Genomic DNA, 13,641 nt, shown 5'->3' with positions numbered 1-13,641 from the left:
AGGAATTTGCTCTGGTTATTGGTGCATACAATGAACACAGAACCTAAAAATATATATTTACTCACTATTTACTTCTTATTTACTCCCTCTCTCATATTTATACAAAGTAACATTTATTTAGACAAACATATCTAAATAAAATATATATAATAGATAAAAGATATAAAAAGTGAAATGCAAGACAGTGAACAGTGTCAGATTGCAATATGCAATGTAACGTAGTATAATATAATGTGTTAATTTAACACATTCTTGAGGTATGGGGGCGGAATAAAAGTCCGAGTCAGGTGGGGGTCCCAGGCCTTGTTGATAAGGCCAACTACAGCCGAGAAGAAGCTGGTCTTATGGCGGGCGGTTTTGGTCCTGATGGTGCGCAGCCTCCTGCCCGAGGGAAGAACCTCAAAGAGTTTGTGACCCGGGTGGGAAGGATCAGCCACAATTTTACCTGCACGCCTCAGGGTCCTAGAGGCAAACAGGTCCTGTAGAGATGGCAGATTGCAGCCGATCACCTTCTCAGAAGGACGGATGTTACGCTACAGCCTCCTTTTGTCCTTTGCCGTGCAGCAGCGAACCAGATGGTGATGGAGGAGGTGAGGACGGACTCGATGATGCAGGTGTAGAAGTGCACCATCATTGAATTTGGCAGGTTGAATTTCTTAAGCTGCCGCAGGAAGAACATACTCTGTTGCCCTCTTTTGGTGATGGAGCTGATGTTCAGCTCCCATTTGAGGTCCTGGGAGATGATGGTGCCCAGGAAGCGGAAGGACACCACAGTGACGACTGGGGCATCGCTCAGGGTGATGGGGGTGGGTTGGGCTGGGTTCCTTCTGAAGTCCACAACCATCTCCACTGATTTCAGAGCATTGAGCTACAGGTTCTGATCACACCCGGTCACCAGATGGTCAATCTCCCACCTGTAGGCGGACTGATCCCCACCAGAGATGAGCCCAATGAGGGTTTGGTCATCTGCGAACTTCAGGAGTTTGACAGACTGGTGACTGGAGTTGCAGCTGTTGGTATACAGGGAGAAGAGAAGAGGTGAAAGAACACAGCCTTGAGGGGAACCGGTGCTAATGGATTTGAATTCAGAGACATACTTACCCAGCCTCACGCGTTGCCTGCTGTCAGACAGGAAGTCTGTGATCCACCTGCAGGTGGAGTCGGGCACACTCAGCTGAGAGAAATATAAAAATACTAGAACACTTCCTGTTCCAAAATAAAAGCACTCTAGGGTTTCCGTTGACTGAACCCATTCATCTCAGAATCAGAACCATTTATTAAATGATCAGCCAACCAAGTTGCTGGAATTTTTATTCAGTACAGCATGTTAAACTTAATATTAACTTAAAGATTTTTTTTTGTTAAAGGCTTGTAAATGGTTTGCCCGGGTCAGTGGCGGTTTTGGGCAGGGGCGAACATCAAACTGTGTGGCGCGCCCAATGTTTGAACGTCCGCATCTCTTTAACGGCGGAGCAGTAAACAAATCGGTCTTTCGCCGTAGACAGGGGTCTGCAACCTGCTGCGCATATCATCATCACCGCACATCATCGTGCAGCGCACATCATCATCGCACATCAAAAATTATATTTAAATCGTCCTGCAGCACACATCATCCTGGGGCGTAGCGCACATCGTCCTGTGGCTTACATCATCATGCGGGCGCACATCGTCCTGTGGCGCACATCATCGTGCAGCGCCCATCATCCTGTGGCGTACATCATCCTGCGCAGCACATCGTCACTGCACATCATCTTGCAGCGCACATCATCCTGGAGTGCACATCATCCTGCCACATATATCATCCTGGGGCGCACATCTGCGCACATCATCCTGCTGCGCACAACATCCTGCTGCACACATCATCACCACACATCATCCTGCGTGCGGTGCATATCATCATCACCGCACATCATCATGTGGTGCACATCGTCCAGTGGTGCACTTCATCCTGCGGCGCACATCATTGTGCAGCACATCATCCTGTGGCGCACATCATCCTGGGGCGCATATCATCATCACAGAACATCATCGTGTGTGCTCCGTCTGCGCACATCATCCTGCGGCGCACATCATCCTGCAGCTCACATCATCCTGCTGCGCATATCATCATCACCGCACTTCATCCTTTCGGCGCACATCATCGTGCAGCGCACATCCTCCTGCGCAGCACATCATTACTGCACATCATCTGCAGCGCACATCGTCCTGTGGCGCACTTCATCCTTTGGCGCACATCATTGTGCAGCGCACATCATCCTGCCACATACATCATCTGGGGCGCACATTGGCTCACATCATCACCACACATCATCCGCGAGCCCACATCATACTGCAGCGCACATCATCCTGAGGTGTACATCATCCTGGGGCGCATATCATCATCACCGCACATCATCATCGCACATCAAAAATTATATTAAAATCATCCTGTGGCACACATCATCCTGGGGCGCAGCACAAATCGTCCTGTGGCTCACATCGCTTTGTGGGTGCACATCATCATGACGTGCACATCATCCTGGGGCGCACATCGGCGCACATCATCGTGTGGCGCACATCATTCTGCGGTGCACATCATCCTGCTGTACACATCATAACCGCACATCATCATCGCACATTATCCTGTGGAGCACATCATCCTGCATCGCAAAAATTATATTTAAATCATCCCGTGGCACACATCATCTTGGGGCGCAGCGCACATCGTCCTGCGGCTCACATCGTCCTGCTGGCGGACATCATCTGCAGCGCACATCTTCCTGTGGCGTACTTCATCCTTTGGCTCACATCATTGTGCGGCGCACATCATCCTGCCACATACATCATCCTGGGCCGCACATTGGCGCACATCATCACCGCACATCATCCTGCAGCGCACATCGTACTGTGGCGCACATCATCCTGCGGTGCACATCATCCTGGGGCGCATATCATCATCACCGCACATCATCGTGGGTGCTCCATAGGCGCACATCATCCTGCACCGCACATCATCTCCGCACATCATCCTGCTGCATACGTCATCCTGCCACATACATCATCCTGGGGCGCACATGGGCGCACATCATCTTGCAGCGCACATCATCATCGCACATCAAAAATTGTATTTAAATCATCCTGCAGCGCACATCATCCTGGGGCGTAGCCCACATCATCCTGCTGCGCACATCATCCTGCTGCACACATCATCACCGCACATCATCCTGCGTGCGGTGCATATCATCATCACCGCACATCATCATGTGGTGCACATCATCCTGGGGCGCATATCATCATCACTGAACATCATCGTCTGTGCTCCGTCGGCGCACATCATCCTGCGGCGCACATCATCCTGCAGCTCACATCATCCTGCGGCGCATATCATCATCACCGCACATCATCCTGCACACATCGTCCTGTGGCGCACTTCATCCTTTCGGCGCACATCATCGTGCAGCGCACATCCTCCTGCGCAGCACATCATCACTGCACATCATCTGCAGCGCACATCGTCCTGTGGCGCACTTCATCCTTTGGCGCACATCATTGTGCAGCGCACATCATCCTGCCACATACATCATCTGGGGCGCACATTGGCTCACATCATCACCACACATCATCCTGCAGCCCACATCATACTGCAGCGCACATCATCCTGAGGTGTACATCATCCTGGGGCGCATATCATCATCACCGCACATCAGCGGCGCACATCATCATCGCACATCAAAAATTATATTAAAATCATCCTGTGTCACACATCATCCTGGGGCGCAGCACAAATCGTCCTGTGGCTCACATCGTTTTGCGGGTGCACATCATCATGACGTGCACATCATCCTGGGGCGCACATCGGCGCCAATCATCGTGTGGTGCACATCATTCTGCGGTGCACATCATCCTGCTGTACACATCATAACCGCACATCATCTTGCAGCACATCATCCTGCGGCGCATATCATCATCATCGCACATTATCCTGTGGAGCACATCATCCTGCATCGCACATCATCCTACAGCGCACATCTTCTTGCTGCGAACATCATCGTGCGGGGTACATCATCCTGCAGCGAACATCATCACCGCACATCATCCTGCAGTTTATTTCATCATCACCACACATCATCGTGGGTGCACATCATCATCGCACATCAAAAATTTTATTTAAATCATCCCGTGGCACACATCATCTTGGGGCGCAGCGCACATCGTCCTGCGGCTCACATCGTCCTGCTGGCGGACATCATCTGCAGCGCACATCTTCCTGTGGCGTACTTCATCCTTTGGCTCACATCATTGTGCGGCGCACATCATCCTGCCACATACATCATCCTGGGCCGCACATTGGCGCACATCATCACCGCACATCATCCTGCAGCGCACATCGTACTGTGGCGCACATCATCCTGCGGTGCACATCATCCTGGAGCGCATATCATCATCACCGCACATCATCGTGGGTGCTCCATAGGCGCACATCATCCTGCACCGCACATCATCTCCGCACATCATCCTGCTGCATACATCATCCTGCCACATACATCATCCTGGGGCGCACATGGGCGCACATCATCTTGCAGCGCACATCATCATCGCACATCAAAAATTGTATTTAAATCATCCTGCAGCGCACATCATCCTGGGGCGTAGCCCACGTCGTCCTGCGACTCACATCGTCCTGCCGGTGCACATCATCGTGCAGTGCACATAGTCCTGGGCGCACATCATCGTGCAGCACACATCCTCCTGTGGCGCACTTCATCCTTTGGCGCACATCATCATGGCGCACATCATCCTGCCACATACATCATCCTGGGGCACACATCATCCTGCTGCACACATCATCACCGCACATTATCGTGCAGCTCACATCATCGTGCAGCGCACATCGTTGTGGCGGCGGACATCATCCTGCAGCGGACATCATCATGCGGCGCACATCGTCCTGGGGCTCACATCATGCTGCGGCACACATCATCCTGTGGCGCACATCATCCTGCTGCTCACATCATCATCGTGCAGCGCACATCATCCTGCAGCCCACATCATCCTGCTGCGCACATCATTCGGGGGCGCACATCATCCTGGGGCGCAGCGCACATCGTCCTGAGGCTCATATCGTCCTGGGGGTGCACATCATCTGCAGCGCACATCGTCCTGTGGCGCACTTAATCCTTTGGCGCACATCATTGTGTGGCTCACATCGTCCTGTGGCGCACATCATCCTGCTGCACACATCATCCTGCGGTGGACATCATCCTGCGGCGCATATCATTTTCACCGCACATCATCGTGTGTGCTCCGTAGGCGCATATCATCCTGCAGCGCACATCATCCTGCAGTGCACATCATCCTGCAGCGCATATCATCATCGTTGCACGTGGCGCAGATCATCATCACACATCAAAAATTATATTTAAATCATCCTGCGGCGCACATCAACCTGGGGCGCAACGCACATCGTCCTGTGGCTCATATCGTCCTGCGGGCGCTCATCATCGTGTAGCTCACATCTTCCTGTGGCGCACTTCATCCTTTGGCGCACATCATCGTGCAGTGCACATCATCCTGCCACATACATCATCCTGGGGCGCACATGGGCACACATCATCTTGCGGCGCACATCATCGCACATCAAAAATAATATTTAAATCATCCTGCAGCGCACATCATCCTAGGGCGCAGCCCACATCATCCTGAGGCTCACATCGTCCTGCCGGCGCACATCGTTGTGCAGCGCACATAGTCCTGCGGGCGCACATCGTCCTGTGGCACACTTCATCCTTTGGCGCACATCATCATGGCGCACATCATCCTGCCACATACATCATCCTGGGGCGCACATCATCCTGCTGCACACATCATCACCGCACATCATCATGCAGCGCACATCGTTGTGGCGGCGGACATCGTCCTGTGGCTCACTTCATCCTGCGGCGCACATCGTCCTGCGGTGCACATCATGCTGCGGCACACATCATCCTGTGGCGCACATCATCCTGCTGCTCACATCATCATCGTGCAGCGCACATCATCCTGCAGCGCACATAATCTATTAACTGCTAGAATTGCTGTCACTCTTTGTGACATGTAGGTGCTCGCAGGCTATTGGACAATTAGGCCTAAAGTATGCATTGCTAAATCACATTGTGCCCTTACATCTTGCCACTGGTGTAATTAAAAAAAAGAATTGAAGTTGGTGCCTCTCTGTCTGGCACATCTAAATTAGATATGAAAGTCCCTAAGCGTGGAAACTATAATGTACTGTTGTAGGTCCTTTATCTATAATCTGACCTTGGGTACTGCTTAGAAAGAGAAGGAACTATTTTAGGAACTAGAAAGGCACTCTTCTCCTAATGGTGTACAGATATAATATACACTTTATACATTATATATAGTGGCATTTATAGTAATGTGGGAGGATGGTCAAAAATACTTCAAAAACTGTGACCAGAGATCAGTAGCTGTAAAACAGGCCTCCAAACGAACCCTTCGGACACAAACACTATTATTACGTAAAATTAACTACATCTTCATTAACTTCTGTTGAAACCAGTTCTAAAATATTTTCTAATTTGCCTCATCTTGATTTTTTTCTCATGAATGACCCCAACACTGTTGTTGCTTGTCCTCACATTATCACACATGAAAAAGCTGTCCAGTTTCAGATTAATTTGCAGAACACGTATTGCTGGTGGTTATCTGACAGGGATGCCGCAGAGCACGAACCAAAAATTAAATCGTGAATTATTCATGAGCTGTCCACGGTCATACCGGAAGTAAAGAAAAAAATCTGAGTGCATCTTTATTCCTAGTTATCAGAATTCAGACAGCCCCTGAAGGCAGCAGCAGGCTGACTGGCTCTGTGAAGATGGCGGACTGTATACGTGTTCCTCTGCTCCTGCTTCTGATGTGCATCTTGTCGGCCGTGCATCATATTCGAGGAGACAACAGTGTTGTCTCCAGACTTAATGGTAATGCTGATAACCTGCAGAATCCCGCCGGTGGTCCGGGGCCAGTTGCGGTCATCCCGGTAGCCGCTGATAGGAGCCTGGCTGCTGGGGCCTCGCTGCCTCGGAGGCGCTCTGCCGGCTGGAAGTTATCAGAGGAGGCGGTGTGCAGGGAAGACCTGACCCGGCTTTGCCCCAAACATTCTTGGAACAACAACCTGGCAGTGCTGGAGTGTCTCCAGGACAAGAAAGAGGTAAGCTGGTGGGACTGGGACCTGTGGCTGCTGGGGAAGAAGCGGGGTGTGACTGACGAACGAACCTGCTAATGTTAGCTGCAAGTGTTAGCCAGTCGCTAGCCCTGGTATTGAGAGAACGTCACGACAAAAAGTCTTCCATTTATTACTTATGATATCATCCCCAACATGGCACAGGCCCCAGTGCAAGGCTGCAAACAGATTAAAAGTTGCCAGGATCCACTCTTTAATTCGTCATGATGCAACTCCGCTAAATGCGCTTGCCTTCCCAACGACTTGTGAGTTTTGAATCAAGTCGCCTCATATTTCTCGTCTCACCTCAATACATGGAATCTGAGAGGCGTGATACTGATCATGAGTAGGAGAAGTGGGTCCCACTGAAGTCGAGCTGCTCAGTGCTACTGTTGTCAGCCGAAATGAGCACAAAGGGCAGCTGATGACGAATGACTAAGTTCTGCTCAGCTTGTGGTCTGTCATATCGCTGTGAGTAAGATCATAACAAACTGGTACAGTATCAGGGCATTTTCTATCGTTGCAAGGCGACGGGCATCTGGACTAGAACTTGCCATGGGCTAAATGTCCAATTGTCCACATTTGTTGAAAACCTACAGGCGCGACAAATCAGAGGAACGATCCAACACCAGACGTTTTAGATAGACAGGTAACCTGTTAACCTGGTAACTTGGCTAGTTAAGCATAAGGGAGCTTATATTTATATTCAGTCTGTTAGCCATGCTAGTCTAGAGAGCCACCTCAGCCTCTCGCTGGGTGATGTTTGCCCAAGTGTAGAAACGGTAATGAGAGGGGTTCACTTGCGTTAAGACCATAGTGTTACGCAGCACTAACCCCTAATGACTGGTTGCTGACCATAGCTAGTTATTGATGACAGGCGGGATAGACCAGGTCTAGGTTGGTAGGTAGCTAACGTTGCTGTGAGGCAAACAGCAGTTTGAACCCATGTATCTGCAGAGGCTCTCTCCTCCCCCCGGGGAAAGGTGTCCTCCCCCTTCGGCCGGGGGCTGCACCACCATCTCTCGTTTACTCGTCATTATGGTTCAGGGGTAGTAAATGTTGCCCTGACATGTTAAGGCAATAAATGCCCAGAAAAAGGAAGATCTACACTGGACTTGCCCCCTCCCACTGTCGAAAGCAGTACCAAGGCTGTTTTTCTTTCTTTTTTTCATGTAAGGAAATCACACATTTATAAAGAAACCATAACAAATGGAAATATTGCACAAAGTGACCTATACCTAGATTAACAGAGTTGTGACTCGGCTGCAGAACCAAGTACCACCTCATTTGCAGAGTCATTTTTATCAGCAATCATTGCTTTGATTAATCAGCTCAATTTAGTCAGTGTACTCACACTAAAAGTGAAAAATATCTCTAAATACCAGAGGCTACATTCACCAGCAGCCTCACCAGTAAACAGCCGATAAGAGTTCTTTGTAGCTATGCCACATGTTCAACAAGCTCCATGTTAACTGGCAGCTTCATCTGCACTATATCTTGTCACATGTTTGTAAACTTGTAACCACAGGCTGAGAGAGCCACCGCCCCCGTTGTCGCAGCGTTACCTACTGGGATTTGATGACACTGGCAGAGGGAGGATGGAGGAGATGACCCACACTGACTGGTCTCTTTCCTCAGTTCAACTTCACTCAGTGTTTTCATTAGTTATTTAACTAATGATATCATTGAGTTTTTACAGTATAGAGACCCCACTGCTGTCTAGGTTATTGTTGCTGCTTGAGGAATTCAGGCATGCTGTATTTTTTTGAACTTGTAATGTCAGGACACTAGGTTGTTGTTGTGTCCTTTAGGCCCATTCAAGCACATCCTGCGGGATCAACCTTGTACTGTGGCTGATGGCTGGGTGGCAGCTGACCGCTCACTCACTTCTTTAAGCTCATTAGCCTCTTGTCCACAGCAGAACTGCAGCAGACCCAGATCTCTCTATACACTGCAGCAGGAGCTTACAGCAGCTAAGACAAGCCGCCTTGGTCTGTGCCCATTATCTGCTTAGTCATAATCACAAGACGGCGTCATCTCTGCTGGGAACAGTTTTCATGAAATACGTACAACTACAGAAGAGTAGCTGCTAATAAAAACTAGTATAAGTATATTTTTAAAGAAAGACGATTTGGGTCAATGAAAAATACAAACCTTCGACCAACCTTCGTTTGGTCAAACTTCTCAATGCCTGCATCTATGCCGCGTATAAGAACACAAAATGTTGTCCAAATGATAAGGAAAGAAATTAACAACAGGGCTTATTATGAAACATTGTTCTTTTTTTTTATATTATCAGACAATATATATTATCGAATTGCACAATCCTGGTAGTTTGAGGCTGCAGACTGAAGACCTTTCTTATTACATTTTGAATATTCATTCAATAGTTCTCTTGATTGTCATCTGATGTAGCCCCAAATTATTTTTCTAAACCTTGTCTATAATCTACAAAGTCTATTAACTGAAAATAACATTTTATTTCTATACTTGAGCAAAAGAAAAATATAAAATATATTATATTATTATATTTGTTATTGATTTAAAAGAAAAAAAGAGCCTAAACAATTTTAAAAGAAACTACAATAATAAATAAAAGACTACAAAAGGAATCAGTCCTTCAGTTAAACACCTGCCACCTCAAAAGGATTTTCCAACCTCAAAAAATTTGATATTACATGACTCAAATATATAAATAGGTTGTTCAGAGCTTCTTTTTTTTTGTTTGGGCCCAAAAAGAAAATTTAACAGGTGTAGTCACCAGACAAAAACCTTCAGTGGGTGTTGTTTTGGATGAGAAGTGTCATTGTGAATGCCCCGAATTACCCAGCTGGCTCTATGCTGCTGCTGTTCCCTGGTTCCAGGGTGAGATTAAGAGCTGCTTTTAGAATTGTAACATTTTTGTGTGTCTCCGGCCTGCCCACTGTCAGTTTTGCTGGTGGCTGTGGTTTTGTGTACGTGGTGCAAAGCCTCGGAGTCCAGAGGGTGGAGGCTCTGGAGATTGAAGCCGGTCGGTTACGTTCAAACCATTTTGTTTACAATTTAAGTAATTATCGATTAGCACAAGTTGCAGCATATTGCCTTTATAAAAACAGAGTTGTTTTGCAATGCTCAGCCTGTTGAGCAACACAGGGAGTGGAACCCCTAAAACTGGGCAGTGTCAGTGCCTTGCCTAAATCTCTCTTGGAGCTTTGATCCTGACTTTTTCTCTGATAGCCAGGAGTTGTAGTTTACATCCCAAAGAAACTGCATCATAAACCGCATCTGCCAAAACAGCGTAACACTTTGAATCTCCACTTCTGTAAAACTGTGAATAATAACTGAAGCAAAGAGTATGTGGACACCCTAACCTGGGTACCAAATGCAATCCTTGAACAGGTTACTCTAACACTATGAACATTTATATACAGCTTTCTCCTCTTGGCTCAGTGTTTTCATCCGATGTTTAACCTGCTGTAGGGATTAGCTCTCATTCAGGCCCAAGAGCATCAGTGAAGTCCAACGCTGAGGCTGGCTGATAGGCTCTGACTCACAGTTGGAGTTCTAGATCAACTCAAGGCTGTTAAATGGGTTGTTGAGGTCATGGCTCTGTGCGGGCCAGTGGACTTCTTCACATCAAACCTGGCTGAAACAGGGAAGTGCAGTTCCCAAACCGAAGTTGAAACAGCAGTGCAAAACATCACGTTAGAGATCTTATCTTATTATAAGAATTGTAAAAATGTTTTGGATATAAAACTGGTGGGCTACCAGAGTCAAGGTAGTAGATGGTAAACATGTTGTCAGTCTCAGAGTCAGTTTCCTGATCTGAAAAAACCTGTGAAGCAATGATTGAGCAACATTAAGCATCTCTGGGTCCTGAATCACCAAAAGTATACTGACCTATAATTTGTTGTGACATTTATTTTGAAACTGGGCCAAGAAGACAAAAAAATTGTTCCTGGTTGCTAAGCAACACCCCTTTAGCCTGACGTTGTCAGACCCACAATTCTAGTCAGAATGTGAGTCTGAGACCGCTCCATTGGGCTGTGATTATGGGGCGTGTTTCAATTGACCAGGAAATAAAATTCCTCTTCGCTCAAGACCTACAACCAATCAGAGCAACGTGGTATGTGACGTATGTTAAGCAACGCATTGGGAGTTATTTACTAACGCCGGGTTCACACCGGACGCTTCAGCGCAGCGCTAAGCCTTAAATAACAGCTGGCTCCCATCCACTCCCATGTTAAACCTTTGTGCGGGTCACATCGGAGGCTGAAGCACCGCGCTGCGCCAAGGCTGCCTTGCTCCGTGCAGCGATCGTTTCGGCGTCGAGTCTATTTTTTGCGCTTGACCCGAGTGTATCGCACCAGGAAACACACTGAAAAATGATTTTAAACTATATTGATGACATATCTTATTTGATATAAATGATCAAATATGCATCCCATACTTTGAAGTCCCCTTCTGTTGTCCTGGAGTTTTAATTTGACCAATGACATTATTAAATGTCCCCCTCTGCCCATCCACTACAACCACACAAGCAGTGATACAGAAAAAAAGAGAGGGGGGGCTACGTATTCTCCACATAGGCGTGAGTGGAGAATACGTAATTTACCCCCGACACCCGACATTTAACGGAGCAAACAGTGAAGTTCTTCAACATGGATGACATTAAATTAATAATTGAAGTGGAGAAGTACAGTGAGTTGTATAATCCTTGTATAAAGACAACACCAAGAAAGACAAATGTTGGGACGCTGTTGCTTAATGTTGGAGCAACAAGTAAGTATATGCTTTTAATCTACTGGATCAATGGGTGATATTATTAGCGCTGCCCGGCGGTTCAGCGTCGCTTCAGTGTCCGGTGTGAACAGCCAAGCGCCGGCGCGATATGGATTAGCGCGGTGCTTTGGCGTCGCTTCAACGTTCTCTGTTCCTCTTTCAAAATGAATGCGCTGTCGATGTCTTCTAAAACAGACTCAATGGCAGCATCTACACATCTCAGCTCTCCAGCGGCAGGCATGTTTGTTGAAAACGAATTCAACCCAAGGGCACTTTGATGACGTGGTTGATACGTTACCATTGATCATCTGTCCATCATCGTATAAAGCCCGCCCTGACAATCTGATTGGTCCGGATGATTTCGAACCGGGCATAAATTCTCCCCAACGGAGCGATTCCAGACCGAACTTCCCGACCTCAAATGTTGTGGGCAAGGCTATGTTCATTTGGCATCCAGGCTTACACCCCTTTGCATCCTCTCAGCATCAAGTGTTTTGGGGTCCCGTTTATCCACGCTTACTGTTGATATTTTCCAAAACCCGTTCAAGTGATCATCCAACTGCAGCTTAGTTTTAACACCATCATCACCAATATTTAAAAGAGAGGCTCAGACGCCTCAGTGCCTGTGGTTTAGCTTTATCGGAAGAAAGACACTCACTAGTATCTTCAGTCTAATATCACTCAACTGGATCGCTGCCGTTTTATTTTGTGACTCCCTCTCAAGGGTCTTGAGGATTTTCTGTTGTTCTGACTTGATTCAGTTTGAAAGTTAACTAATATACATTTGTTTGAAGGGATAACAGCTGCCAAAGCAAACAGGAACCTGAAAGATTATCACTTACCACAGGCATATGTTTTAACATGTTAGAGATTAAATGAATTAATTCAACAGAAAGTGATCAATTAAAAGGTGTATAATTATTGTGAGGCTTTATTCTGTGTTTGCGTCTCTGCAGTCTATTTGGTTTTCCTGGTTGTGAAGATTTATTATTTTTCTTCTGGATTTCACAGTTTGATGAAATGTCAGAATCACCCGCTCTTCTCTCTTCTGTGTGTGCTTGAGTGGGGAGAAAAGCTCACACACCTGAACTGAATACTGCCCTCTGCAGCTGTTGAGTAGGAAAAAAATAGCTGTGTTTTCTGGGTGGAGAGTCAAATAAAACTGGATAGTGTCAGCTGAAGCTGGAGTGAGGTACAGGCCGACCTGAATCAAGAAAAGCGGTTGAACACTTTCTGTTTGCTGATGTGCTGCCTCCAGTCAACCATGGGTAGTCTTTAATTACCTAATTGAAAATGAAGCATGCGTTGCTCAGCGTTTATCAGTGTGGCTGCACAAAGTTGCCCCGAAGCAGCTCCCAAAGACGATTTGCTGACTTTCCTGCTGCTTTGCTGTTCACCAGAGCGTCGCATATGTGGCTCTTTATTCTGCTCTGTTATCTTCATGCAAATGGAACAGATTTAGCTGAGCCTGCTCATTTTTAAATATATATAAATTATAAGGATTAGAATTGAGAAGTGGCTCCAATTGCCCTTGAGCTCATACATGTCGCAGTTTTTCCATTTGAATAACAGAACATCTCGTTAAGCCAGTGTGTGAAGCAGGGTGGAGAAGTAGACTTCCAAGTCAGAAGAAAAAGTTTCTTAGCGACCACCATCAAGAGATGAAGAGCAGTTTGTGTGTC

At 47.2% G+C, this 13,641-nt stretch overlaps 1 protein-coding gene across 2 annotated transcripts in view; it reads left to right on the top strand.

The window, feature by feature from the left end:
- The first annotated feature begins 6,818 nt into the window (after positions 1-6,818).
- Positions 6,819-13,641, top strand: part of glg1a (golgi glycoprotein 1a) — a 37,419-nt gene continuing 30,596 nt past the window's right edge. For both annotated transcript variants that reach the window (XM_062389384.1, XM_062389382.1), the window contains exon 1: positions 6,819-7,186. In XM_062389384.1, the coding sequence (XP_062245368.1) occupies positions 6,854-7,186 (333 nt within the window). In that variant the 5' untranslated portion in view covers positions 6,819-6,853. The remainder of the gene's footprint in view (positions 7,187-13,641) is intronic.

This window comes from Platichthys flesus, chromosome 6, assembly GCF_949316205.1.
Source record: "Platichthys flesus chromosome 6, fPlaFle2.1, whole genome shotgun sequence".
Classification (NCBI taxonomy): Eukaryota; Metazoa; Chordata; class Actinopteri; order Pleuronectiformes; family Pleuronectidae; genus Platichthys; species Platichthys flesus.
Note: the sequence above shows the minus strand (reverse complement) of the source record. Positions and strands in the feature narration are given on the sequence as shown.